This window comes from Psilocybe cubensis, chromosome 3 (assembly GCF_017499595.1).
Source record: "Psilocybe cubensis strain MGC-MH-2018 chromosome 3, whole genome shotgun sequence".
In the NCBI taxonomy this organism is placed as follows: domain Eukaryota; kingdom Fungi; phylum Basidiomycota; class Agaricomycetes; order Agaricales; family Agrocybaceae; genus Psilocybe; species Psilocybe cubensis.
In genome coordinates, this window is record NC_063001.1 from 3308016 (window position 1) to 3335762 (window position 27747).

Here is a 27747-nt window from a genome sequence, read left to right on the forward strand (position 1 = left end):
ATTTATAGAATCATTGTTGAATAGGAACATCTTTTTCTCTTGTTATCTCGCTCGCCTAGATGGCTTTATATAATGTTGATGTTTAGACTTTAGTTATCGTCATTTGAATCCACTTCATATTCAGGCGCCCAAATCATTTTACCCAACCAATATACGGGGAAATAGTTGGAGCTGGAATTCGGGTTATTTATCTATCATTTGATAGTTGGTCTTGATTTGTGGAGTGGCCTCTGGCATGCTCCGGCGGTTGCAGACAGAACGGAAATATGCACATATTTGACAACGACTACTAACTTCTAGCGCGTCTGTAATGATCACTCGTGTTGCGGATGACGGAAGGTGCTATATTAAGCACAGACACATACAAATTATTGGCAGGCCTTCTATTCGGTTTGTATATAAGCTAGCTTGGCCCTAAGTGTTGACCTACATTCCAACAACTCCTCTTCTTCCTTCCTTCCACAGGCCGTCCCTCTTTTACCTGTTTCTTGGGCCCCGACACTACAATGTTCTCTTTTATCACTTTCTTTACCACCCTTTTCTTCTTCGCCTTTGTCGTTCAGGCTTCTCCCGTGGACCTAGTTGACAGGGCCAAACTCGACGTTTTCGTACCCGTTATTCTCAAGCCAGACTCCAGAACGACTTGGACCATTGGACGTACAGCTATTGTTTCATGGTATCTTTCTTTTCGTAACCTTTAATTTTGCCTTGTCAGATTTTTGACGCCATTGGTGTAATTTGCAGGGATACCACGAACGCGCCGAAGTCTATCTCCAACGGTGCTTCCGTTTACCTGAACGGTTGTAAGTCTGAAATATTTTTTAAAATTCGAGAGTGTATGTGCACGATATCTGAAATCATTTTTGAAGACGGTACTATCGCATCTGGGTTCAGTCTAAGGGATGGAAATGTGACGGTCACCGTTCCATCAGTACCACAGGGGCCTTACTTTATCACCCGTAAGCTTATGCTTATAAAAATCTTAGAATCAAAGTAGTACTGACATTCACGCTTAAATCCAACAGTCTTCGGAGACTCCGGAAATTACAGCCCCGTTTTCACGATCTCTAACTGAGGATGTAACTCGGGCCTTCATTCCGTTGCTTTTCTTCGACCTTCGATTGAGAACAAGTATTGCCTGCAGCCTCACGGACTTTGACACGGACTTGCGTTTCGGACTTCTGAATGATTCACGAACATTATCTTCTTCACGTTAGCATAACTCTTCCTTTCTGTCATTTTTGGTAAACCCGGCGTTTAGTACACGTAGTAGCATGAAAACTACAGATTGAACCTTTCACTCTCGATAACCATCCATGATTGCGCTCCCAAAACTATGAGATCGAGGAAAATTCCCTCAGAGCCTGGTTTAGCTCATCGCGTTCGATGCAATTTTCGAAAGCAAAGCTCTTGGCGAGATCTTCCAATTGCGCCTCATCGAGCCCTCGGAATGTGTCTGCCCACTCCTTGACCATGAATTCAGCTACAAGAATGGTCCTCGATATACGCGTCACTCGCTCCTCGACGCTCCAAATAGGTGGGTACAGTTTGAGGTGAGATGGATCAGCTACTGAGTTCTTGATGAGATCGATGAGAGGTTGATAGATGTGTTTGACATGCTTGTCGTCTTTGCCCCAAGCATCCACTGCAAGCCGCTGTTTTCTCCGAAGAAATTCTTCGAAGCGCTGCATGTAAGGCGTGGCCCTTGAGACGTACACCATACCCTGAAACCCAATATCTTTGTAGAGCCAAATTGACCAGCTCAGTCCGTCCTGATGGAAAAAAATAAAATATAGTCAAGCTTGCGCCAACAGACCTCATGCCCAGGATCGGAACGAACCTTCTTGTAGATTGTCAGCTGGTCTTTGAGCACAGCGTATCTTCGCTTATTGATCGCGTCCGTTTCGTCGCCATCGTATTCGATTCTTCCATACACAGGGCCCCACTCGCCGTTCCAAGCACACAACCCACGCTTGTCCATCCACTCGCGCTTCCTCTGATACGTCTTTTCCATCCTCTCAATCTGAGCCGGCGTGCCCTCATATGGCTCAGGAGAACTAGGAAACCCAAACACCGCATAGTCATGCAAAGCATACGCAGTATTACTCCATCGCTGCCCAGCATCCTCAGGAAACTTTGTAAAGTCAGTAGCATACGTGTTCCCGTCCAGGAAGAGAATATGGTTCGCGTCCACCGCGCGAATAGCGGCATGCGCGCGGTCGTAGAACGCGATCAGCGACGCATGCTGCGGGTGTGGGTCGGCAGGCTCGTTGAGCACGTTGTAGCCCGCGATCCACTCGTTGTCCTTGTACCGCGCCGCGATCTGCTCCCATATCCAGACGAGCCGGTCCTGGAAGTCCTTGTGCCGCCAAAAGTAGCCGATGTGCGACCCACCGTCCGCGTGCCACCCGCCGCTCTGGCCCCCAGGCGCGGTGTGCATGTCGATGACAGTATAGATGTTGTGCTTGGCGCAGATGGATATTGCCCTGTCGAGATGCTTGAAAGCGTTAGCTTTCAGCACACGAGGGTTCATGTCATCTATAGTTTTTTATTTACACGTTTCAGAATGCATTTATCCAATTTAATTTCTTTGGATAGTAGCCCTCGGGAGAAGAGGGTAATGGCGCGTACCTTCAAAATGGCGATAGCCAACCGCGATCCGGATGCAGTTCAGCCCGAGAGATTTGAAGAATTGCGCATCTGGCTCAGCAAAGAAGTGCTCTAGAAACTATCCACCAGCATGGGTCAGGGGGGAGGTAATAGCTAGAGCAACTTATACACGTACCCTGTCAAAGAAGAACTCTGCCTTTTCTTGTCCAATCGTCTCCGCGAGCGCCTCACGCACTTGATATTCGCACCCAGGATATCCTTTCGTAAATTGTCGCCAAATACGTTTCGTTCAAGGTAAAAATGAATTCATTCAATTACGAGATTATAAGAACAAACCCGAGATAAAGTTCTCCATCCTATTACGATGGGCCAGGATTTTTGTTTCACCATCGACACTTTCGCTACGAAGAGTAAACTCAGAATCGCACTCACGTCATCCAGCCTCCGAGACCAGCACCATGAAGTCTGACCTCCTTTCCTTCCGCATCAACAATTTTCGTTCCTGCAACGTGCAAAAATCCCATTCTATCTCTTCGTCAGTAAAAGGTGTGTGTGAGAGAGCCTCGAAAAGCGCACAACACCCCAAGTGATGGGGTGAGTTCAGGTTGATATAATAGTCAGCGCGGACAGGTGGCCCGGGTACCCGCAGATCCGCAGGGTGATAGAAAAGCATCGGTCAATTGTCGGTCAGGTGGGTGGGCGATACCCAGCCATGGCTTCATGCGAAAGTATAGCCAAGAATGCGAGTAAAGCGGTACGAAAAATTCAAGACCCCGAAGAAGTAGAATGACATTGAGTGTTGTATGGTTCGAAAAGTACACAGGCAGCACGAAGTGTTCGAAAGAGAAAGACCAAAAAAAAAAAAAACCACAGAAAACAATCAAGGAATGAAACTGGTATCGATGCCATGAGAAAAGTCCCAGATGCATATCCTCTGATGAAATAATCAGCGTCAAGAAACCCCTAAAGGCCGGGAAAAAAATCATACCTGGTCTTCTCCGCATGACACAATCTAAGCGAAGAAATTCAATTGTTCAAGGTTAGTTTGGCAAAACGAATCAGCATCCAAGGGAGTGCTTGCCTTTTTGGCGTCAAATCCAATACAGAAAATCCGCCCGGTATGACCTCCTGTAAGGTTAGCGACAAGATACCCCGTCTTTCTATCCCAAACCTATAGCAAAATATCAATGAAGAAGTACCACAGACACAGCACAAAATGTACATGCCTTGACACTCAGGTCATAACTACCACTCAGCACAAAGTCCTCTCCTAGAGCCACCGTCCGCACAAGATCACTGTGATGGCATCCGCCACCAGTATGTCCATAACGATCCGGCGGGCCCCTATGCACAGAAAACGCTGATTCTATGCTGCTGCTACCGCAGATTTGGCATATCAGCCCCCCATTGCTTATACTGCCGCTGTGCGCGCTCCCGTCCGAGGCGAAATGGAGTGCTGAGGCGCTGGTGGTAGCGTCGTCGGGTCCGAATTTGGGGTCTGTCGACCAGCCTTGCTGTGTGTGCATGTCAAAGAGGCGGACGTGTTTGTCTGAAGAACCCGAGACGACGAAAGGTGGGCAGAAATCGATCGAGGCGATTCTATATTTTGTACATAGGATTAGATTTGTTTGAATCGGGTAGAGCAAGAAGAAGCCTTACCCTCGAGTGTGATGATCATTCAACGTTCGTAGCAGTTTGCCTGTTTCAGCGTCCCATAATCTCACTGAACGGTCGCCCGAGGCTGATACAATATAAGTGTCTGATATCGAAACAGCGTTGACAGCCGCTCGATGAGCATTCAAAACAAATTGCTGTTCTAATTCTGGGAATGAATAAATTCTGACAGTGCGATCTGAACAAAATAAAACGGTCAGTAAAGCGAAAAGAAACAAGATCATTCCACGGGTACCTTTCGAACACGACACCAGTCTGCGGTCGTCAAACCTAACACAAAGCACACTCTCCTCATGGTCCGTAAGAACCTTGACCAACTTATTCGTCTCCAAATGCCACAGCGCGACCTTGCGATCACTGCCCGCGCTCGCCAGGTACCCATTATGCACACATATACTCAACACCGAGCTATTATGCACGTCCGCAATCACACGCTCAACCATACCCGTGCTCAAATTCCACTCGCGCACCGTCCGATCGCGCGAGCCCGTGAACAGCACCTGCCGCCCCGTCTCCGGGTACGTGTACAGCTGCAAACAGTACACATGGCTCGTGTGCGTGTTCGTCGCCGGCGCGCCTGCCCGCGTCTGCAGCGGCGACAGCCGGTACGACGACGCGAGCACGCGGTTCCGCAGCTTGATGTGCGTCTGGTGCAGCAGCTTGTAGTTTGGCTTTGCGGTGGAGAAGTCTTGCAATACGGACGGCGCGGAGTAGCGGTTTTGGTGCCGCGCGGCGACGGCTGCGGTGAGACGGGTGTGGTGTGGTATTGGTGGGTGGTTGGGAAGCGGGAGGAGGGTCGCGCGGGATGAGGAGGCTTTGCTTGAGGAGGGCATGCTCGGGTAGGAGGCAACGGACGTCTCGATAGAGGACACCGTGTTCAAATTGACGCTCAGGTTCGCGATGGACGCCGCGATGGATGCGAATCCCGAGTCGAGCTCGGCCTGCATGAGCGTCAGCTCTGCTTTGGCGGCCTCTACGCTGTCGATCATGGGCGCGTGGAAGGTAAAGTCATCGCCGTCTTCATCTGAACCCTCCCCATCCTCTTCTTCTTCTTCTTCTTCCTCCTCCTCCTCTTCATCTGAGTCGCCCATGCCCTCATCATCCGAATTGTCCCAGTCGGCAAAGTTGCGATTGTACGCGTGCGACCGCGGGACATGGCGCCATGTCCACCCGCGGGCCTGGCAGAGCGCCTTCCACAACGACTGGTCATTCGCGAGCGCCTGCCACCGCCGGCTCACAAGCGCACATGCCAGCAGCGTCGTATACGGCAGATACCCAAAGATCTGGAGCGAGACTTCCGTCGGTAGACACTACACATGCACATGAATACACACAAAGGAAATTCAAACAAAAAATGGTGAGAGAGAGGGGGGACAGGTCAGCAAATCTGTGACAAAAAGGCAAAGAGCGGGCGAACCGCGTCATACGCACTCCGACAACGTCAAATTGGAGCAGCGGCGCGATGCGTCTTTGGATGGTAGCCAACCGCGAGCGAGGCAGCGATGCCAGAAGCTTATACGCCAACTCTAAGCGCAAAGGGTGAGTGGTCCATGCAAGGCGTACAAAATGTAGAAAAGCGAACAAAACACACCTTCGGTGTCGTGCACCGAGCGTGACGCGGAGCCTGGGTTCGAGTTTTCCATCGTGGTCGCAGCGGGCTCGGGGTGGTTGGAGTCGGAGTGTGAGTGGGCGAGGAGGTGGTGTTGCACAGCTACGGCATCCTCCTCGATGAACCCTTCATCTGGCGCCAACGGCGAACCTGAACCTGAACCTGAACCTGAACCTAATGGGACAGCAGTACCGTTTCCGAGCATCGCTAAAGGAGCATATACAAGGCAACAACACAAAAAAACCAAGTCCGTCAAAGATCTCCTTTGCTCGCCAGTAATAGGTATTGCAGTAAGGGGTGTGTGGTAGGCGCACCAAATGAAAAGGCGAATGTTTATTTAATATATCGAGAGAATTCTCATAAGAAAGGAAGCCGTAACTACAAGTTTTATGGACCGAATTCGAAAACAGCAGGCTACGACGACGAAACGACGACGACGGCCAGGTTTGATCTGAATCAGAGTTAAATCATGGCAACAACGTCCCAGGCACGTGGCGGGAACTAATGCACTCTCCAGCTCGCAACGAACAACGAAGATCAAAGGCTGCCATTGGCTCGTCGCTGGACCCGTGACGATTGGGACAGGATATCCCACGCTACAATAGATACATAAAATGATACAGATGATCGTTTAGCTTCGTTTCTTCTCCTCCCCCGGGTCTGACATGGACTCGCAGTCTAGACTGTCCTCTAAAAGCAGGCGACAAATCCGAAAACCCTTGACAATCCACGAACAACAATATGACCCATATCAATCTCCCAGCGCCTCACTTGTCATCTGCGCACAGTAGCACAAAGCCTCAGATACTACTAGGACTCCCCACCCAAGCCGCGCTCGCGCTCGTCCATCTTCCGATTGGCTTGGACCAACAAAACATAATTCAAAACCCACACCCATACCCACACGCACAAGTCATATGCCTCTCATAGCTCCGAGCTCCCAGAAACCACTGATCAAGCTTCAAGGGCGACACCCAATCGGACCCAACCCATCCATCCACCCAACCAACAGACAGGAGCAAACCTTGTGTTGCGGCTCATCCATTGGTTTCCAAATTCCCTGGGTATATTATAATCAAGGCGGCATAAACCATGATTCGTGATTCGTGCGACGTGAATCCATCAAAACTCTCGAGACTCGAGAGAGCGGTCACTCACGGTACCACTTTTAGCGCGCGGTCTAGACGCGTCCATTGTCGATTATGTCTGATTCCTGATTCGGACTCGACTTGACTTGACTTGTATCGTTTCTGATTTCTCCCCATGGCTAGAGAGCATGCATGGCAACAGGATCTTGACACTGTCCACTGTCCGAGTCTGGCACCACCACCACCATCATCATCATAGCACATAACGCATAACGCATATATTTGCACTATACTGTCACTAGTCTTGCTACTAGCTAGTCGACTGACTCTGCGCTGGGTGCTAAGTCCGCCCGCAACCAGACATTCCGAATTCTGAATGGATGGCCGGGAGCCTCGAGACTCGAGAGGCGGAGGGACCGGATGATCGATGATCGATGACGATGAGGTGTGGGGATGTATGCATATACATACATACACACCTATACACCATCTGAATGTCATCCCCGTGGTCTCCCATATCCCATATCCCATATCCCGACGGCTGGACTCTGGACTCTGGACTCTGACCGGAACAAACCGATCATACTGTACATCTATGATGTATATCGACGCCGGACGGGTTGCCTGCGAATACTGCGAATATATGCACATGTACTACGAGACCGATATCCTTAGCGGCGGATTATAATTATGATAGGAGCAAACGCCAATGCCAATGCCAATGCAAGTGCCGTAGTACGCCATTGCGCCCAAGAGTCAGTCACCCTTTGTATGTGCTCTGAGATCCGAAAAATAGGGATGCTCAAGCTCACATTCTATTCATTCATTCATTCATTTCTGTACATGTCTGCCGTCATAAGTTAGAACACAGGATCCAGGGCTGGTAACGTACTCACTACTCATTCATGCAGTCATACAAATCGACACTGGCAAGGAGACGATTACATTGAAATTTGAATTTAAAGTCATTAAAGTAAATGAAAGGTGACAGGAAAGCCCTGTACAATGGCAAAACGAGGATACTTGGCTCTGTCAAGTGCGTCGGTCACGGATTACAGCATGCAATAGCAGCAGCAGTAGACTAGTAGTAATAGTACTAGTAGCTGGTCAGAGCTGAGCGACTTTGTCATTGTCATTGCCAGTCATTGCCAGTCAGCGCCGTCTCTGTCATTATAATATGAGCACGGGCCCGGGCACACTAACACTTACTACTATTAGAATTAAACTTAAAGCTTGAATAAACCCTACCAAATCATTGGTCCATTGTTCTGTCATATTTAAATAACTTGAAGTAAGTAACGTTCGAAACCGCCATGCTACCTTGGTAAGTACATGGTTTCAAAGGTGTTATCCGGGGAATTTGAAGCCATTATCATTATCACTATCACTATCACTTCATAATTACCTCTAGCACAAATACAATGATTGTGAATCTGTGACTCCTCCATTTCATTCATTTTATTGTATTTCATACCACTGATTCCCTGAGCGCCAGCGCTTCAAATCAAATACTACAAAAGAAAGCGAGAGAGAGAGAGAGAGAGAGAGAACAATACTGAGCTTCAATTTTTCAATTTCTCAATTCAGTTCAATTGTCGTTTCAAGCCAATTCCAGTGCCATATGTAGTACTACTACTAGTCAATATGTACAGGCTTGTCAGCGGCAAGGTTGAGGTTCAAGTTAAACCTTGAATCCTGAAGCATGAAGCCTGAAGCATGAAAGCGCACAACCACAAAAAAAAAACCAAAACCAAAAAAATAAAAGTCTACCTAGGAAGCAGAGGTAAACGAACAATAGACAATGGAATTCTTACCCTTCAGTCATCAGTCATCAGTCATCAGTCTTCACCGCTCAGCCTGACTCCAGAGCCTCGAGGCTCGCTCGCTTTTCCATAACGAATATGTAGCTAAGGCTTACGGCACGCTTCTTTCTGGATTCTAATTCCCCCGACGCGCTATATATACACGCACACTCACACGGTATGACGGAAGGAGTGACTGGTGAAAGGGATCAAAGGGATCAAAGTCAAAGAATAGATCAATGATAATGGTATTGATAATGGTGTGGCAGGTGAAAGGGATCAATCATCAATGGGTGAATAAGAATAGTGAATAATAGATTGTATAGAATGGATTGTATGGATAGAGTGGATAGAGTGGATAGAATGATAGATTGTGTGAAATGGATAGATTCAAGTTGGGTGGAACGGGGTATGGGGTGAATCAACGAGCGATGCGGGAAGTTCAAGGCGATTCAGACCGGTCAAGGTGGGATTGAATGGGGCGTAGCAAGGCGCAAATGCAGATGCAGATGGCGAAAGGTCGGAAGGGAGGGGAAGGGAAGGGTTCCCTCCCAGTCCCAGATCCCAAATCACATTTCACTCGCAAATGTGCAGTAATGTAGGATTTGTGTGTTATTGCAATTTTTTAATCATACAATGGCTGATTTTTCAGATGGTGGGTGGTTCTAGTCGTACATAATGCATAATTTATAGTAATATAGTCATGTTGTGGATGATGAAGGGGAAGATGCAAAGTGAAGAGAGAGAAACAGCGAAAAAAAAGCGAATCGCAAAGTCCAATGCAAGAAACTCCAATCAAATCAAATCAAACAGCGTTCACGACTCTTCAGGCATCGGCGCGCCCGTAGCCTTCGCAATCGCCTCAAGAACGACCCTCCACACCTGCTGCACGACCTCAAACACCTGGGCATCCACCACACCCAGCGCACACGCATTCGCCCAGAGCCCATGGACCACCGTCGCCCTCTGCATCATCCCACCCACATCTGCATCCCAGCCCGCAGGCAACAGCGAGCGCCTCAGCCTCTCCGCGTCCTGGACGTACAAATACCAAAGCAACAACCCGAACTGCGCGGGTGCCGGGAGCGCGAGGCGCACGACGGGGAGTGTGACGCTGGGAGAAGAGGAGGGCGGGAGCGGGTAGGCGGCGGCGGAGGAGGGGAAGTGCGGGAGGGATGCGCAGAAAGCGCCGAGCACGAGCTGGTGGGCGGGGAAGAGGGTGTATTTGCGGGAGGAGGAGGAGGGGAGGGAGGAGGTGATGGCGAGGATGTGGGTGGGGCAGATGCTCCCGTGCGAGATGGGATCGGAGAGGAGAACTTGGAGTTCATCGGGCAGCTGCGAGCGATGGTGCTGTGGGATCGCACCCTGCACTCCTGCGTACATGCTAGAGAAGGCATGGGTAAGTTTGTTGAACGATGGCTGGATGGGGGGATCAGAGACGTACTGAGTAGAGAGATGTTTGAGGCCTTCGCGGGCGTAGGTGAGGGGCGTGTCGCCGAGACCCGGGCAGGCCTTGCGCAGCTCCTCCTCGTCGATGGCGAGCGGAGCGGGGCGCGGGAGGTGTGCGCGGATAGATACGCGGCCCGAGCGGGGCTGCACTGGAGGCTGAGTCAGGAGAGACTGGGGCTGAGCAGGTCTGTTCATGGTTATACTGGCGAGCTTGAGCAGAGAAGCACGGCGGCGGCGGGATGTGTGTGGGCGGCGGAAAGTTGTTGGACGCCGGGTTGATTTATAGGCGGATGGTGATGGGACGGACAAAGGGCATACAGGGCCCGAGACGGTCTTGCAGGCCACTTTGTTGTTGTGGAGACGTGCAATCATCTTGTCTGCAATTTGATGGATGGTCAACTTGGGCGGGGCGCTGGTCTCTGCAGAGGCGGATGGCCCATCGCTCAGCGGCGCAGAGTGGTTATATACGATAGGAGAACAATGGACCAGCTCTCCCTCCGCTCAGAACCAATCCCGCTGATTGCGCTGGGATCCCATCAATACCTGATTGCCTTCTCAGGCAACTGTCCTTACTCGGAAGGGAATGTGTTGTGGTTTGATTATGTCTGCTTACAGCTGCTTGGTTGCCAATCCGTGTGCGATGGCATGTATGCCGGCATCCAATCCCCCATTTTTCTGTTCTACAGGCGGGAGTGTTAACGTAACCGTATGGCGCCTGTGTTTTTTCATCCATCCGCAAAAATACATTCATTCAAATGCATGGGCCAGTTGATTGGTACAAGTAATACGTCCATGTCCACAGTATACCGCCGTCTCGCACAAACATAACCCCGCGCGTCTAACCTAACACTTATGGTACACATATGAACGTGGGATTTCAACCCAGTTGAACGACATTGCCCCCGAGCCGAGTCATACCATCAATGGAAACCAACTTACTCAAACGGGCCAACAAACACGCTGAAAGCGGTTCCTGTGCCACCCATCAGGCCATTGCATGACAATCTTTTTTCCTATTTCGTCAGACCGCTCCTTGCTCCGTGCACAGGGAAATTAGAAGTTGCCTATATGGTCCATGTCGGTCCAAGCACCGCGCCAATTGGGGTAAACTTGCTCCTTTCTTTGTTCGGACGTTGAAGCTGAAGAAGCAAAGCTGAGGGGTGGAAGTAGCTGTATATGACCCGTAAAGACAATGGATGGTTGAATTCTGAAAGATACCGTCACTCTCGTCTATTACTATTAATATCATCACAAAGAGAAAGAAACTTGAAGGTCCTGACTCCTAGTAGAAAGGCGTCCAACAGAGAAAAGCCACAAAGATTGAATATTGACTCCGAGTCCATTGGTTGATAATCATCAAAAGTCCACAATGGAGCACCAAAGCCAAAGTCAAGGTCAAGGTCATAGATCTAGCGTTTCGAGTCATCGAAGCGCATAACGTATTGCCAGTGTTCGGAGAACCTTTGCAAAGACAATAAGCACCACCGTATCAAAGTCCAAGTCCATGTCTGGTCCAATTACGAAGCACAGTCGCAGAAGAACGCCCGAGTCCCACATATCAAGCGAACAATGAATGGGTCCCTGACGCCTAGTCTGAATTCCGTCGTAATACTAATACTGTCAGATGGGATTAGGTCGGTCCAACTTGTTCGCGAATCGTGATCAACCAGGTCAGAGTTAAGAACACAGCCACACAGCTCTACTTCAAAGGTTCACAGATGAGGCTATTGACGTCTATTTAAATCAAAGGATACTGGCAAATAAGGCGGTACATGCCAGCGTCGCCCCCTCTCACTCCAGCTCGTTCGACTTCGAGAATTCGAAAAGGAAGCGAAAAGTCGTGTCGTGTCGTTGCTTTTTTTTGCGTCCTTCCCTGTCCTGTCCTGTCCTCTTCGCTCAATTGGACTTTGCATCCGCTTCTCGCTTGGACTTTTGTTTTTAAGTGGTGAGTTCGCTTTGCTTTTTTTCGAAATGGGTGTTTTGGGATGTGTGTTTTGTATTTGCGTGTTGTGATTTTTTGGGATTTGGTTGGTGTACATTTGAGGCTGGACCTGGACCTGGAGTTGGATTTTTGCTGGAGTTGGAGTTGGAAGTGCAATGGGGGCAAGGTCCATGACAATGACAATGACAATGACAAGGGCAAGGGCAGGGGCAAATGGGGGGCGAAGGTGAAATGGGCAACGCAACTGGGCGAAAACTCCTACGGGAGAGGAGAGTTGGTGTAACAGTAATAACGACATCCACACGGGAGCCACGCCAGCTGCACCGGTAATGGTAATAATGGTAGTGGATGGGTGGTAACGCAGAAAGAGTGCGAAATCGACGCGCCACGTCGTGGTCGTGGTTGTTGGAGTAGTCTGTCCGCGTCGTTGTCGTTGTCGTTGGCCTCGTCGTTGGCGTTGGCGCGGTAACACATCGCCTCGCCTCTCGCTCGCACTCCCACTCATCCTCAGCTAAAAGCTGTATATCACATATTACACACGCCCTCCCTCCTCTGCATAGCCTACCTGAATGCTGAATGTGCAACTAACAACTAACAACTTACTCTATCACCCCCACAGGTCCCCCCCCCCTAATCCACTCCTCTCTGCGAATCTCATCGGCAACCCTCAAGATCCCATTCCCATTCCCGTTCCCAATCCCTTGTCTAAACGCCAAACTAAAGCAAGCTAAAGAACAATGGCAGAAGAAATCCGCGCCACGTCCTACGTCGGCTTCGACAGCATCACCCAGCAGATCGAGCATAAACTGCTCAAGCGCGGGTTTCAGTTTAATGTTATTGTCGTTGGTACGTTGCGTTTTCGTTTTTTTTTGTTTGGTTTTTCGTTTGGGTTTTCGTTGCGTTGCGTAGCGTTGTTTTTTTGTTTTTGTTTTTTTTGCTCTGTGTTGCAATTTTTTTTCGTGTTTTTCGTTATTCGCTTTTTGTTTGCGTTTTTTTTCTCTCTCTCTTGCTGGCGTTTTCGTTGTCGTCGACACGTTGACGAGATACACCTGCACCTGCATCTGTGATGGGTGATGTGATGCGTTGCGTTCGTTGCGCACTACCTACGCCACGATATGCTATGCTAGGCTTTTCGCTCAGGAGTCAATTTGACACCTGTCCACTTCGCCCTATCTTCACACCAAAGCAAAAGTAAAGGCAAAAAAGCAAAGAGTTCCTCTTACCTCTTTCCTTTCCTTTCCCTTATTCTCATCCATTCCCCCACTCACCTTACCACCTCCAAAAAAACTCCTACTAACCCCCCTCTTTCTTTTACTTTTACTGCACCACAGGCCAAACAGGGTTGGGCAAGTCGACGCTGATCAACACCATTTTCGCGTCGCACCTTATTGATTCCAAGGGGCGGCTTGCGGCTGATGAGCCGGTTAGGCAGACGACGGAGATTCAGGCTGTTTCGCATGGTGAGTTTACGGTTTTTTTTGGTGGCCTGCGGATGCAAAGGGGCGGTAAAGGAAGAATGTGGCGCGTTTTGATTGATTTTTACGTGTTGCTTTGATTCTTTTGCGTTGTGCATTGCGCTCTAGACTTCCTTCTTGCGTACTTTTTTGTTTCCTTTTTGCTAACGCGTGTTCTTTTTTTGATTGATAGTTATTGTTGAGAATGGTGTGAAGCTTAGGCTTAACATTGTTGATACCCCTGGGTACGGAGACCAGATCAACAACGAGGGATGGTACGTTTTCCTTCCCGCTTCCTCTATCATATTTCTCACCAAAGCAATGCAGCTGGGACCCCATCATCAAATACATCAAAGACCAACACTCGGCGTACCTCCGCAAAGAGCTGACAGCGCAGAGGGACCCGTACATCCAAGACACGCGGATCCACTGCTGCTTGTACTTTTTCAATCCGACGGGACACTCGCTGCGCCCGATTGATGTGATTGTGATGAAGAAGCTTAGTGAGGTTGTGAATGTTGTGCCTGTTATTGCGAAGAGTGATAGTTTGACGTTGGAGGAGAGGGAGAGTTTTAAGGCTAAGGTGGGTGTTTTTTTTTTTTTAAGTTTTAGACTTTTTGTTGGGGGGGATGAGAGTTCTGATTGTTTTTGCTCTTTTTTTGATTTTTTTTGGTGGATAGATCAGGGAAGAGTTGGTTTATCATAATATCCGCCTTTATCCCTTTGACACGGATGAGGACGATGAAGAGGAAGTCCACTTGAACGAGTCAATCAGGGTACGTCTCTTTTCCCATCCCATCCAAAATTCCCATCCAAATCTCACACTTTATTACCAATCACTTATAGCAAATCGTCCCCTTCGCCGTCGTCGGCTCGGAAAGCAACGTCATCATCGACGGGAAATCCGTACGAGGGCGCAAGAACCGATGGGGAGTAGTGAACGTTGAAGACCCGGAACATTGTGAATTTGTGCATTTGAGGAATTTTTTGACGAGGACGCATTTGCAGGATTTGATTGAGACGACTGCGAGGATACATTATGAGGCGTTTAGGTCGAAGCAGCTGCTTGCGTTGAAGGAGGGTGCGGCGAGGGGGCCTGCTGCTGCTCAGTAGGTGGTTAAGCGTGCGTGGTAGGTGGTGTGTGGGATTGGGATGTGATGTTTTAAGCGGAGGTTTGGTGATGGTGATGTTATCCCCCCCGCTCCTTTCCTCAAAAATGATGTATACCCCCCCTTCCCTTCTTTTTTCTTGGACTTGGACCTGGTTGTTGGATCCAAAAACCTTCCATAACCTTCCTTTTGGCGTCTTTCCTTTCCTTTCCTTTCCTTATATTTGTCTCGTATGTTTGTTTTTTTCTTTTCTTGTTGGAACCTTGGAAGTACATATGTGTTCCGTACTACTCGCGATGACCTCCGTCTGTCCTCCGTACCCTCGTTTAAGTTTTTTCTTTTTTGACTACTTTTTTTCTTTTTGACTTTGCATGATACCTTATACAGACATACAGACACAGATATACACGTCTCTTTTTTCTTGGATATGCGCTTAGTGGGCGGGCGGCGTGGCTGTTCAGTGTTAGTACGGTGTTAGTGTTATGTCGCGGCTCGCGAGTTGTAAGCACTACTGTAAGCGGAGCGGCTTCCAAAGAGTGACTTATGTACGCGTGCGTGCGCGTCGCGTGTTATATACATCCGTGATCCTGTAATGGCCGATTGCTCGAATCTTGCCGTTTTTGGATAGGATTTGTAGGTAAAGTGGTGCGTTTTTGCGGGGTTTTGGGATGCGATGATGTCCCGAGGGAGGTGAAAGTGAAAGTGATGTGTAATGGGGGATGAGTCAGAGTTATAAAGTCATGTGTGGTGTGTCAGCGGGTGTATTGGAAGTGACATAAGTTGGGTCCTTTCGCTTTGTCTCCTTGCAATTCGGGGGAGTCGAGACGGGCACACACGTTTTGTTGTGTTTGTGTGTTTTTTTTGTCACTTGGTCAAGCTTGCATTACGCATTTACATACATACAACCGCACCCCCCCCCCCCCCCCTCTACCCTTACCCTTACCCTACCCTACCCCCTACAGGTACCCTTTTCCTACTGGGCCCTGTATTTTTTTCTTGGAAGGGTTTTCGGCGGCGGATTTCCGAGGTTGTGTGTGTGGGTTTATTCTGGTTCTGGTTCTTGTTACTGGTTCTGTGCTCTTTTTTCTTGACTCCGACGACATCGTTATGCCTGTGTGAGGCTTGCGTCTCCCTTCCCTTTTCCCGCTTCCGCTTATTACACACGACACACGACATACGACGCTACATACATTATCACACCTGCGACTCTGACCTTTGTAGGCTAACTTCTGGACTGAACCCGCTGCGTTTGAAAGAGGACTGGGCTTTTGCATCTTTCCTCCACACACATACATCACACAGAGAGACAGAAACAGAGAGACAGGCGGACGGACGGACATACGCTACGCTACGCACGCACGCACACGCCCACCACCCTCGACAGACGTCATTCGCACTCACTCACACGAGTACGACGGTTTAGCGCCTACGACTTATTTTCACGATTTGTTCTTTTTGACTGCGTATTTGGATTTTGGATTTGGAGAGCCTTGAGCCTGTGATTGGTGTACGGAACGGAACGAACGTACATTCATAGGATTCGACGGTATCGAGCATCGAGCAACGAGCAACGAGCATCGAGGAGTTGGATATTGGGTGTATCGCTATCTTTGGATTTTGGGAGGTGGAGAGACATAGGGCTTTTGCACCTTTGTACTCGGAACTTGAACTCGAACTCGAAATATCGACACGACCACGACTTGACTTGACCTGACTTAACCCAATTCCATCCGACCTCAACTCACCTCACCTCACTTCACCCAACCTCCAACCTCCAACCTCCAACCTCCAACTCAAACCAAACCCCAACCCCCGTACAACACCGACCCCACCCATGGCTCCGGTGCACCGCCAGTCGCGCTTGGGGCAACTCTACTCCCGGTGGGCGGCGTTCAAAGTCGAGGACCTGTTCTCGCGCAAGAAGGAGCCCGGCCCGCGCCGCACGATCTTCATCAACGAGGACCTCCCGGACGACTACCGCGACGCCCGCGGCAGAGTCAAGCAGGAGCATGTTTATGCGACGAATCAGGTTATCACGTCCAAGTACACTCTCATCACGTTTTTGCCGAGGAATTTGCTCGAGCAGTTTAGGCGCATTGCGAATGTGTGAGTCGTACTTTTTCTCTTACTTTTTTGCTGTGTGTTTTTTTCTTTGGGTTTTTTGTGGGTTTTGTGGGTGGATTTTTTCAGCTGAGAAGCGGTTGGGGTGTCTGAGATTTTGGGCGCTTTTTTGTGTGTGTGCTTTGACCTTTGGACGGCGACGAAGGCCCATGGTGTATATCGTGCTCGTATTCGCATTCGCATTACCTCCCCCTCCATCCATCCATCCGGCTGCCCCTTCATCTCCCACTCCCGTCGTCATTTCCGACGACATCCGCTTCTCGATGCGGTATAATTGGACGAGGGGGGGGTGGGAAGCCCCACGTGCATTCATGGTGCTTTCCGCGTAATTGCGTCTAAAATGCGGCGCGCAGCACGGAGGGGGGTGTGGGGGGGGCAAGAGCAAACATGCAGGCTAGAGGCAGGCAAGAGCGCTTAACCGATGTCTCTTTGCTCATTTGCTCAGATCGCATCATGCGTTTTGACACACGCACACGTCCTGCCGGTTGTTGGGTTTCGTTCTTCCTCGACAAGTCGACTCTGGGCTTGAGCTTAGAGCTTAACCCGGGTCTGCCGGAGTTCTCGCGGTTTACCTCGATTCGCGGATATTCTTGCTCTTTGTGTTTTTTTTTTTTTTCGGAGGGCTCGTCATTTCGAGTTTGATCACTGTTACATCTTCATTAACACTTATGCGATTTCACTTTTATTATGGTTTATGGGTTTATGGTTATGGTTATGGTTATGATTATTTTACTTACGCTCTATCAACACCATCAGATTCTTCTTGGCGATCGCAATTCTTCAGTTCTTCCCCAAATTCTCGACGATCTCTCCTGGACTCGTCATCCTGCCATTACTCATCGTGCTCGGGATCACCGCGCTGAAAGACGCATATGAAGACGTGAAGCGGCACCAGTCCGACAGGCGCGTGAATAACTCGCTAGTACGTGTGCTAGGCGGCGGGGATTTTGTGAACCCGAATGTTATGCAGCGCAAGAGCAGGACGTTTGTGCGTGGTGTCTTGCGCACGTATGGGCGCAGGATGAAGAAGGTTAAGCGCGCGGGGAAGGAGGAGGAGCTTGCGGGTGTGACGGCGCCTGCGACTGAGGCGGATGTGGCGCCTGTGGATGAGGTGGAGTATGATGACCTCGACGAGCACCAGCAGCATCACCACCATTCTATATTCCCGCACCGGCACTCGGGGGAGGACGCGCGCGCGCACGATAGGCCGCACTGGAAAAAGTGCGCGTGGGAGGACGTGGCGGTGGGCGACTTTGTGAAGATCATGGACAACGAGCCTCTGCCTGCGGACATCATCATCTGCGCGACGTCCGAGGAGGAGAACGTGGCGTTCGTGGAGACGAAGAATCTGGACGGGGAGACGAATCTCAAGTCGCGGAACGCGGTGCCGGCGCTCTCGCACCTGCGCTCGGCGAGGGAGTGCGCGTCGCCGCATAATGCGTTCAGGCTTGACTGTGACCGCCCGGATGTGAATATGTATAAGCTGAATGCGGCGGTGAAGGTTGGGAAGGAGACGTTCCCGGCGGATATGCAGACTGTGCTGTTGAGAGGGACGGTGTTGAGGAATACGGCGTGGGTTATTGGTGTTGTCATTTTTACGGGCGAGGATACGCGCATCGTGATGAACTCTGGAGGCACGCCTAGTAAGCGCAGCAAAGTCGAGAGGCAGATGAACCCGCAAGTGTAAGCCTATCCATTTGTTTTTTTTTTACAACTCGGCAATGGTTTTTTGACGTTTTGACTTTTTTTTATTGTTTAGATTTATAAATTTAATCCTGTTGGCTATGATGGCGATTGCGTGTGGTATTGTCGATTCGGTCCTTGAGCATCGGTATTATCCAAAACTTGCACCATGGCTGTTTGGCGCTAACCGACCGGGCGACAATCCATCTATCAACGGCCTAATCACATTTGCCTTTGCACTCATCACGTACGTATTAAACTTTATTATCCCTTTTCATCTCCCTTCGATGCGGGGGGGGGGGGGGGGGGGGGGGGGATGTGTTCGCGTGCAAAAAAGCAAGCCGCTGACCATTTCTATTCTATTATGTCGCTGCTGTTGTGCACAGGTTCCAAAACATCGTGCCGATTTCGCTGTACATCTCAATTGAGTTTGTGCGGACGTGTCAGGCTGCGTTCATTTACTTTGACCACAATATGGTCTATAATGAGCAGACGACGTTGGCACGCAGCTGGAACTTATCCGACGACCTAGGCCAGATTGAATATATTTTCTCGGACAAGACAGGGACGCTGACACAGGTACGTGTTGGGTTTATGCTATTTTCATCTTTTTAGTTTCGGTAATGCCAATCGCAATCTGTAGAATTCAATGGTGTTCAGACAATGTTCTATCGGAGGTAAAATCTACACCGGCGAGCAAGAGGAAGAGCGGGATAGTCTGGAAAAGCAAAACTTTTCGCCTGACGTCAAGAGCCCGCCTCCTGCGTATGCATCGGGCGACTCGCGCAAAAACCTGCAGCCGGATATCCCACTCGAGCAGCTGCGCCTATCCGGTTCCTCAACCGCAGCGGACAAGAACAACACTGACTCGGCCTCAGAGAACAAAGATGATGACGGCCCAACGGCGCCGCCGCCCAAGGTGGTACACCACTTCCGCGACGCGGACCTCGCGCGCGACCTTGAGTCCGCGGTGCACGACGATCTGGACGCGGCGGGCGCAGCGCACGCGCGGCATCTCAATGGCTTTTTCTCCGTGCTTGCGCTATGCCATACGGTGCTGACAAGTGTGGACCCCGAGACGGGCAAGATCGAGTATAAGGCGCAGAGCCCGGACGAGGCGGCGCTTGTGCAGGCTGCGGCGGACGTCGGGTTCGTGTTTAGAGGGCGCGAGAAGGAGATTTTGTATCTGCAGACGCCGTTCCAGAGCGCCGGGGGCATTGAGAGTGTTGATGGCCACGAGGGCCACCATGTTGGGGATGTGAAGAGCGCGAAGGATGTCGGTGGTGCGTCTGGTGCGGTTGGGCCGTCGAGCGCGGGTGGATTCGAGGGCGGGAAGAGTCTTGCGGCGCTGGCGAAGGAGGGTCTGGTTGAGCGCTATGAGCTGCTTAACATCCTTGAGTTTACGAGTGCGCGCAAGCGGATGAGTGTGGTGCTTCGCAAGTTGGATGCGGACGACGGCCGGCTGTTTTTGTTGAGCAAAGGAGCGGATAATGTGATCTTTGAAAGGCTCAAGCTGGGTAGTAGCGAGGAGCTCAAGGCGACGACGGAGAAGCACCTTGATCATTTTGCGAGCCAGGGTCTGAGGACGCTTACGTTGGCATACAAGGTCATCAATGGTAAGTCGTTTATATGCTTTCCGTTTTTAAGTTGGATTCACGGTGCTGAACATTTTTATAGAGCAAGAGTATAACTCGTGGAGTGAGCGATATCATGAAGCGACTGTGGCTATGGAGGACCGTGATGGCAAGATCGATGCCGTTTCGGACGAGCTTGAGCGCGACTTGAGGCTGCTTGGTGCTACTGCCATTGAAGATCGTCTACAGGACGGTGTCCCGGAAACTATCGCCGATTTAAAACGCGCAGGTATCAAGGTCTGGGTCGCTACAGGTGACAAATTGGAAACCGCCATCGGTATGTTTTTTATAACCTGCTTTTTCTCGAGTTGGGTAACTGACGTTCAATTCGTCCAGCTATCGGACACAGTACCAATCTTATCGGTCGAGAATCAAACATCATCGTCATTCGAGGAAATCGATCCGGAAGAGCGGTGTACGACCAGATTCTGCACGCTGCGCAAGAGTTCTTCCCCGACAGCAATATCCTTGATAATCAAGGCAATCCCACCGCGCCTAGCGAAGCTGACGCCGAAGCACTGAGCAACAGCCCACGACCCATGTCCCGAACGAGCAACAACGCGAACCAACCGTCGTCCTACCCGGCCGGTGGCCCTCTGCGCCGGATGGACACAGGCATCTCGTCCATTGTCGGTTCGAACAATGGTGATAAGCCCGGAGGTTTCGTGCTTGTCATTGACGGTAACGCCTTGGAGGTGGCGTTGTCCGATGATAGGCATAAAAATCTGCTGCTTAGGCTGGCGATGGTATGCGAGGGCGTTATTTGCTGTCGTGTGTCGCCGCTGCAGAAAGCGTTGGTTGTTAAGCTTGTCAAGGATGGATTGGGTGCGATGACACTGGCTATTGGAGATGGCGCGAATGATGTTAGCATGATTCAGGTGCGTTGGAATTTTTTGTTAAATGGGTGTGAAGGATCTGTGTAGAACTGATCGTTGTGGTTCATTTTAGGCTGCTGATGTTGGTGTCGGTATTTCTGGTGAAGAAGGTCTTCAGGCTGTCAACTCGTCGGATTATGCAATTGCTCAGGTGTGCACATTTTCAGCACTTGTCAATAAATAGGACATCTTTGTTCATAGTGTTTTTTAGTTCCGTTTCCTCAAGCGCCTATTACTTGTCCACGGTCACTGGTCATATGCTCGCAATGGAACGATGTTAGTGTTTCTGCTTTGTAAAGATTTGAATCACCTCTGACATTTTCCTCTTTTTTTCTAATAGGATTCTAAACTTCTTTTACAAGAACATTGTCTGTATTGGCGTCCTCTGGTGGTTCCAAATATATTGCGCTTGGAGCTCAAATTAGTGCGTATACATTTTTTCTCAGTCTCGTGTCTGCGATCTGACCTTTTTTGCCAGCGTGTTCGAATATACTTATCTGTTATTCTGGAACTCTTTCTGGACTATTGCCCCAGTTATTGGCATAGGCTTGTTTGACAGATTTGCCGGTAAGCTATCTTAATGTTTTTTGTTGTACGGAATAGTATTGACGAAGCATTTGCAGACGATCACGTATTGATGGCGGTACCAGAGTTATACTGGTATGGTCGAGAAGGCAAATGGTTTGGAATGAAGCAATTCATAGTTTACATGTTCGATGGAACGCTCCAGGTAAATGTTCATAATTTCTTAGTAGCGCATATTCACCACTGACAATGACATAGTCTGCAATCATCTTTTTCCTAATTCTATACGCATATGTTACTACGGCTGCACGATCGGATGGATGGCAAGTTTCGCTTTACGAATTTTCAACTGTACGTGAAAGGTGTTGTTCCATTGAGGGAAAATATTCTAATTTTCTTATGTAGACTATGGCATTTGCTGCTGTCTTTGCTGCCAACTTCTACAACGGACTGAATACTAGTGCCTGGACTGGCTGGGTTTTCTTTGCTGTCTTTATTGGCGATATTCTGGTATTGGTGTACACCGTAAGTTGAAGAATTGTGCACATCTTGAGGACAAATTTGACTTTTCAATAGGCCGTTTACAACGCCATCTCTCCCGGATGGTTTGTTACTCCAGTTTATGGAAACAACAACTTCCTTTTCAAATCCGCATTTTTCTGGTTTGGAATCCCCCTTACCGTCCTTCTTGCACTGCTGCCTCGGTATCTTTACAAGTCATGGAAGTTTGCGTTCGCCCCAGATGATGTCGATATTCTGCGATACATCTACAAGAAAGATCCCCAAAGAGACCTTGCGCAAGAGCTTCATGATGACGGCCCTCTTCGTGCAATGAAGCGTCCTCGCCCAGCGTCTATGGCATCTCATGGACATACGGAAAGCGTCACATCTCTTCCTGTACGACCCTCTATGGACCTCCGTTCAGCAAGCCGGACAGATATGTCCACTGGTATACGGTCGCAGCATCGCGGTTTCGATTTTTCGACAGAGGAAAACGGTGTCGCTATGCAAAGAATGCAGACCAATCTTTCAGAGCGACGACAGAGCAGTCGAAACCTTGCTACTGTCCAGGAAACTGGAACAACCCGCAAAACTGGGCTTCGCCATGTCCTTTCCGTTCCTCGACAATTTATGCGCAAAAAAGGATCAAACATCAAAGAAAAGGAAGCGGACCATTGATGAGGCTTTCATGTCTTTTTTTTTTCTCCTCGTTTTCTCATTTTCACAGCCTATCCTTTATTTCGTTCTTCTTCAGTTGTTCATAGCTCTACTCACTGATATCCCCATGACTCATTCACCCCCAAACTCATCTCGCTATCAACTGCTCACTAGAAATATTTTATTCATCCATCGGGTTTTCCAAGATCTACGCTGCATTGTTAGTATTGTGTATATTTTCTGTATCCAACATCATCTTTTTCCATAACGTTTACCCCAAACCATTCACGTCGTATTTATTCTTTAGCGCACGTTGATGACCTCCCATAATACAATAAACTTTTTATTAATCATGCTGCTGTGCACTGTCGATCAATCGTTCAGCATTACATAAAGCGTACTTGGGAAGCGCCGACATCCATTTCAGGACCCTTCCAAGAACTTAGATGCTAACCATCACCATTCCTTAGAGTGATATCGCGATTGTCTTGTAAAACGGACTCTTTTTAACTCTCGTCGCGCAATTGTCGGCTCGGTTGACGCCCGAACCCCAACTTGTGGGCCTCGCCGGGTCCACACCTCGTGAAGCGCTCAACATGCGTCAGTCGTCTACCGATTCAGACAACACCCCCGATCCTTCCTTGAATGAAACGGCCTTGGAATCCAAGAGGGTCAAATGCTACGGCTCTGAGCATTCAAGTTCAAACCATTGGGTTTTACAAGACGTGACTGGTAATAATATCCCGACGATTGAGGACCTTCATCAGGTTATTGACGCGTCCAATGGGATGATGTACATGTACAAGCCAGCGGAGACGACGAAGAAAGGGTGTAGCTTGTTCGTGTTTAATCCTTTGACTATGAAGGTGGATGATCTGTCGGTACGCATTTGTAAACGCCCATTCTTTCCACGGTCGTTAGCAGCGTTGACATTCTGGGGTATAGAACAGGCTTCAATACCGAAAACGACGATCTTCGATTGTAACTGACACCGTCGATTCTCATGAAAAGAAGAAATTCCCCATGATCGATTTTCCTTCTCTGGCAATTATTCAGTCTGGGACCTCCAAATTTTTGGCTGTAATCGGCGGCTATATTTACACAGATGAAATCCCGGATGGCGAACCTAACAACAAACTTTTTCTTATAGATGTGACGGACCAAGCTCGGCCCCACTGGTGGTGCCAAAAAGTCGAAGGGAGGGCCCAACCACGACTGGATGCTACCGCGATTGTTGTCGACAATAGGGTATATCTCTTTGGAGGTGTCGATAGACCTAATGGACCCACCGAAGAGCCAGGAGTCCACCTCAGATCGTACAGCATATTGGAGCATGATTGGGACATCCATCGTTGGAAGTGGATTGTATCTGACGTGCCCTATCCACCGCAAGATGTCCCTGAGGAGATAAATTTTGGACATGGGGTCCCCGTTTTCTTTGGCGGTCGCTTGCTCCTTTTCCCTTCGAGGAAGATGCCTTCTTTTGTTAGTGCGCCCTTTATATCACTAAGATTCGGATATGACTGAACACTTAAGCATTTGATAGGAAGCGACTTTCACGAAAAAGAACATTTTCTACTTTGATACCAAATACCACACCTTCGAACTAGCACGCATAATGACTGAAGACATAAACCTTCCTTGCAGTCTCTCCTTTTTTTCTGCTTGCTCGTATATCCCCCCTCCGAATAATTACCCGCCAGGGAGTACCACGCAATATCTCAACTTCTCTCCCCAAAAACGACGCTTACTTTATACCCCAATAACGTCTGCCGAATCCGTCATCATCTGCGGATGGCAAACCACTGGAATCGACCATGACCATCTCGTTCCCGAGATGTGGCGTTTCTTTCTATTCCCCTGCAATCGTATTGTTTGCCTGAGCATCGAAGCCGCAAATGACCTTATTCAACAACCAGCACAATTCTATTACTTTGCTTTGATAGGATCTAGTATATATTTCTTGGGCAGTGCAGACGATGAGGATCAACTGGACAGAATTGACAGTTCTGATAAACTTCTGGATGTCTGTTTGGAGCTTACTATCCACCCTGACTGATCATTTAAGTTGTACACTTTGCCAGATTTTTTACCCCTATCTTTCTTTCTCTAGTTCCGGAGTCATTTGAATTGTACTTACCAAAACTATCCAGCTTTTCTCTCTTGCTTTCGAAGTCGTTTTGCACCCGTCGATCAGTGTTTTGCTACTTGTCGTAACAGTCATGTATCATTCAATATGGAGTTGATTTCTTGAATTTTACAAGCATTATGAATCAAGATTCAATGAGCTTGCGGTTCTAGTCTTGAAACCTAAATTGATTCTTGCGCCCAAAGAACTCAAATGCTCTTTCTAAAAATAGTGACGCAATTTCGACGCAGTAGCTTTCTTCGAGTCAATTAAGTGGTTGTACGTATCATGCAGTCATTGCAGGCGCCAAATACACTTCGAAGAGGAAGACGCGCAAGGTGAACGATTAAATGTATATAAGCATTTTAGATGTTCCCAATTTGATTTATTGCTATAGTTTCTACTGTATGCATCGTACAATCTGATTTCTACTTCGGTTCCTTCTCCAATTCTATCCTAGAGCAATGAGCGACTCTTTGCACAACGGTACGGAAGCAAGGTTGCTCGCTTCCACGTCGACAGGTATCAGGGTCGGTTTACAGTTCAGTTCCCAACCTATAATTATGAAAAGAAAAGAAAAACAGAAAAAACATGCTCAGTATAATTATTCAATAAAAAGGAATCACTTGGAGGAAGAAGAGACTGGGGGAGTAGGGATGCCCGACGATGAAAGGAGGGGTATTGCAAATGCTGCTGCAAGCACCAGAACGGCTATTGCTACCGCTGGAAAATAGGGCGAAAATGTAGATGGTTTAGTCTGATCGCGATGTACGGCAGGCCCCAGTTTCGATTTGTTTTGCAGGTAGGAAGAGGAATAGACGGGGGCTGATGGGATAAGGTGAACGTACCCTATGGACTTGAAACCGTGGATACTAGTAAAAGGTCATCAATACACCGATGGAGGAGGGTAAAACTAATCAAAAGAGCTTACTAGTATCCTTCAATATTCCGTTTAATCTCATCCTCCATACCAAGAGGAACACCAGCGAGAGAGAAAACAACCTTGGTTGATTCAGATCCTTGTTCCAAAGTTGTCGTAAGAGTAGCCTCGTGTCCTATAGCAGAGTGAGCATTCTCTTCGAAAGAGGAATTGGAGGCGCAGTAACGAACCTGAAGGCCATGTTGGGCTATGGAGTGCCCATGTCTGAACAATCTCCTTCTGTGGCGTCAGGGAAATATATTTGCCCTTCACGCCACCCCCGAACAGAGAGTATTCAGTACCAGCTTTGCCTTGCGACTAAACGCAATGAAGTTTCAGAATGTGATAATATGAAGGAAATGAAGGGTTAATACCTGAGCGGCAGCACGAGTCCACATTGGAATACGCTTCTCGTCCGTCAAAAGACCAAAGAGATCGTCAGAAGAGGCACGGAAATCAGCCTCAACCACAATGGAGGTAGAGTTCACTTTTGCTTTCTCTTGAGCTTTGGGTGCGGCGGGAGCGGGAGTAGATGATGATGAGGCAACAGGGGTTGGCTTTGTTGCGTTTACATTGGCGGAAACTGGAGTCCCGGATCGACTGGGATCGGCACTGACAGTTAGATCTTTGCCATGGGTATCGACGATTGCAGCCGGGAATGTAGCAAATTTAGCCTCCAAAGCGGCAGGCAGCCGGGTCCTCGCCAATGTGAATACGGAGTCAACGGCTGGGGAGGATTCTGTAGTAAGACGCCAGTTGTACTGGCAAAGCGAATATATCAGATAAAATTCGACTAGACAGCACATGCCAAAAAAGGTGGAAGAAGATAGCAATTACTTACAACAAATTCAGACAGTTGGTCACAGATAATTTCATGGGAGACTTCTGGAATTGTGAGGGTGCCTTTTACTTCTGTGCCATCGCTAGTCGTGCCCTTCCACTTTAGAACGACTTTACAATCGAAGATCGTAATTAGCCTATATGCGCCAGAAATCATGGATTAGCACGAGTTTCAAGCATGATATAAGATAAATTTATCGTATAACGAGAAGAAAAAACATGTTGGATTGACACGGCAACATGGAGGAGGCAGACTAGCAGACTAAAGGGACCAAAGTCAAGTTGATTTCACTCACTTTGACTTCCTCTGACCCAGTTCAATATCTCCATCCACTTCTGTCACTTGCGAAATTGAAACGCTCTCGCCCTCAGTGTCACCAGTGATGGTGATGGTGGGCAGTTCGCGTTCAAACCATTCGGTGCCCCAGCGAGTAACGTTTTTGTTCTTCCAGTGCCAGTTAGCGGTGCTAGGAGGTAGTGCCATTGATAATGAAGGAGGTTGTCGATGTACGTAGCAGAGATGGGAACAGATTTCGAGTTTATTTGGCCGGAGTGAACGGGTTAAGGTTGGTCTAGCGGATTTATTTATTTGCGTGGCACGGCGTATCGTTGCTTGTCCTCTTCCATGATGTTCCAGGGCTTTCTCGTACTTTCACTCGTATCTCATATTTTCCAAGTTCCAACGCCCGTGTTGTTTTCGTATATCACTTCGTCTTTTTGTATAACATCGTCATGAAAGCGGAAAAGCATGCAATTTTGCTCCGGTGCTGTCTCACAAATTTATCACCCAACGGTTCATCAAATCTTTGTTCATTTTGTTCCAACAAGATCTTCAAAAACTTCATCATGCCTCATGGAGCGACTATAATGCACTTCATTTTCGGCCTCTGCTCGGAAGATCCAATCTCCTACTTGGATTGTAGTCCCCAAGTAACGCGAGGCACCAGATTTTCACACATGAAAACAATCTTGTATTGCACGAGGCTCTCCACCTTGCAATTGTCTCTGAAATATGTCAAGTCTTGATGCTGTCTTCATTCCAATAATCTCACCGTCTTCTGAAGCCTCACGATTATGGTGGAGCCCCAAAGATTTGCCGTTCTCTACATCACCTCCTCGGATTGTGT

At 48.8% G+C, this 27747-nt stretch overlaps 7 protein-coding genes across 7 annotated transcripts; 4 read left to right on the top strand and 3 right to left on the bottom strand.

Annotated features, from left to right (window-relative positions):
- Positions 1-1334: 1334 nt before the first annotated feature.
- On the bottom strand, positions 1335-6098 carry JR316_0003907 (Beta-xylosidase; the record flags this gene model as incomplete). Its single annotated transcript, XM_047889676.1, has 11 exons — positions 1335-1772; positions 1841-2538; positions 2632-2728; positions 2786-2868; positions 2947-2966; positions 3043-3135; positions 3817-4209; positions 4270-4462; positions 4520-5594; positions 5716-5810; positions 5876-6098. 11 exons carry the CDS (start codon positions 6096-6098, stop codon positions 1335-1337), a joined length of 3408 nt encoding a protein of 1135 aa, XP_047752050.1.
- Positions 6099-9599: 3501 nt separating this feature from the next.
- JR316_0003908 (uncharacterized protein) lies at positions 9600-10427 on the bottom strand (the record flags this gene model as incomplete). Its single annotated transcript, XM_047889677.1, has 2 exons — positions 9600-10167; positions 10228-10427. The coding sequence occupies 2 exons, from the start codon at positions 10425-10427 to the stop codon at positions 9600-9602; spliced, it is 768 nt and encodes a 255-aa protein (XP_047752051.1).
- Positions 10428-11856: 1429 nt separating this feature from the next.
- JR316_0003909 (Septin Spn2) lies at positions 11857-14741 on the top strand (the record flags this gene model as incomplete). Its single annotated transcript, XM_047889678.1, has 9 exons — positions 11857-11902; positions 11998-12177; positions 12794-12863; positions 12908-13020; positions 13506-13634; positions 13822-13903; positions 13956-14211; positions 14309-14404; positions 14475-14741. The coding sequence occupies 9 exons, from the start codon at positions 11857-11859 to the stop codon at positions 14739-14741; spliced, it is 1239 nt and encodes a 412-aa protein (XP_047752052.1).
- Positions 14742-16571: 1830 nt separating this feature from the next.
- JR316_0003910 (Phospholipid-transporting ATPase DNF1) lies at positions 16572-17187 on the top strand (the record flags this gene model as incomplete). The annotated part of the gene is made up of 2 exons (XM_047889679.1): positions 16572-16843; positions 17004-17187. 2 exons carry the CDS (start codon positions 16572-16574, stop codon positions 17185-17187), a joined length of 456 nt encoding a protein of 151 aa, XP_047752053.1.
- Positions 17188-17311: 124 nt separating this feature from the next.
- Positions 17312-22754, top strand: JR316_0003911 (Putative phospholipid-transporting ATPase C24B11.12c; the record flags this gene model as incomplete). The annotated part of the gene is made up of 15 exons (XM_047889680.1): positions 17312-17424; positions 17615-18541; positions 18618-18788; positions 18928-19120; positions 19185-20157; positions 20219-20452; positions 20512-21053; positions 21124-21201; positions 21262-21326; positions 21391-21474; positions 21529-21617; positions 21674-21780; positions 21834-21926; positions 21981-22100; positions 22152-22754. The coding sequence occupies 15 exons, from the start codon at positions 17312-17314 to the stop codon at positions 22752-22754; spliced, it is 4392 nt and encodes a 1463-aa protein (XP_047752054.1).
- Positions 22755-23329: 575 nt separating this feature from the next.
- JR316_0003912 (uncharacterized protein) lies at positions 23330-24792 on the top strand (the record flags this gene model as incomplete). The annotated part of the gene is made up of 3 exons (XM_047889681.1): positions 23330-23614; positions 23679-24218; positions 24280-24792. 3 exons carry the CDS (start codon positions 23330-23332, stop codon positions 24790-24792), a joined length of 1338 nt encoding a protein of 445 aa, XP_047752055.1.
- Positions 24793-25397: 605 nt separating this feature from the next.
- Positions 25398-27104, bottom strand: JR316_0003913 (uncharacterized protein; the record flags this gene model as incomplete). The annotated part of the gene is made up of 7 exons (XM_047889682.1): positions 25398-25416; positions 25710-25733; positions 25793-25916; positions 25972-26098; positions 26155-26541; positions 26622-26757; positions 26917-27104. The coding sequence occupies 7 exons, from the start codon at positions 27102-27104 to the stop codon at positions 25398-25400; spliced, it is 1005 nt and encodes a 334-aa protein (XP_047752056.1).
- Positions 27105-27747: the final 643 nt, after the last annotated feature.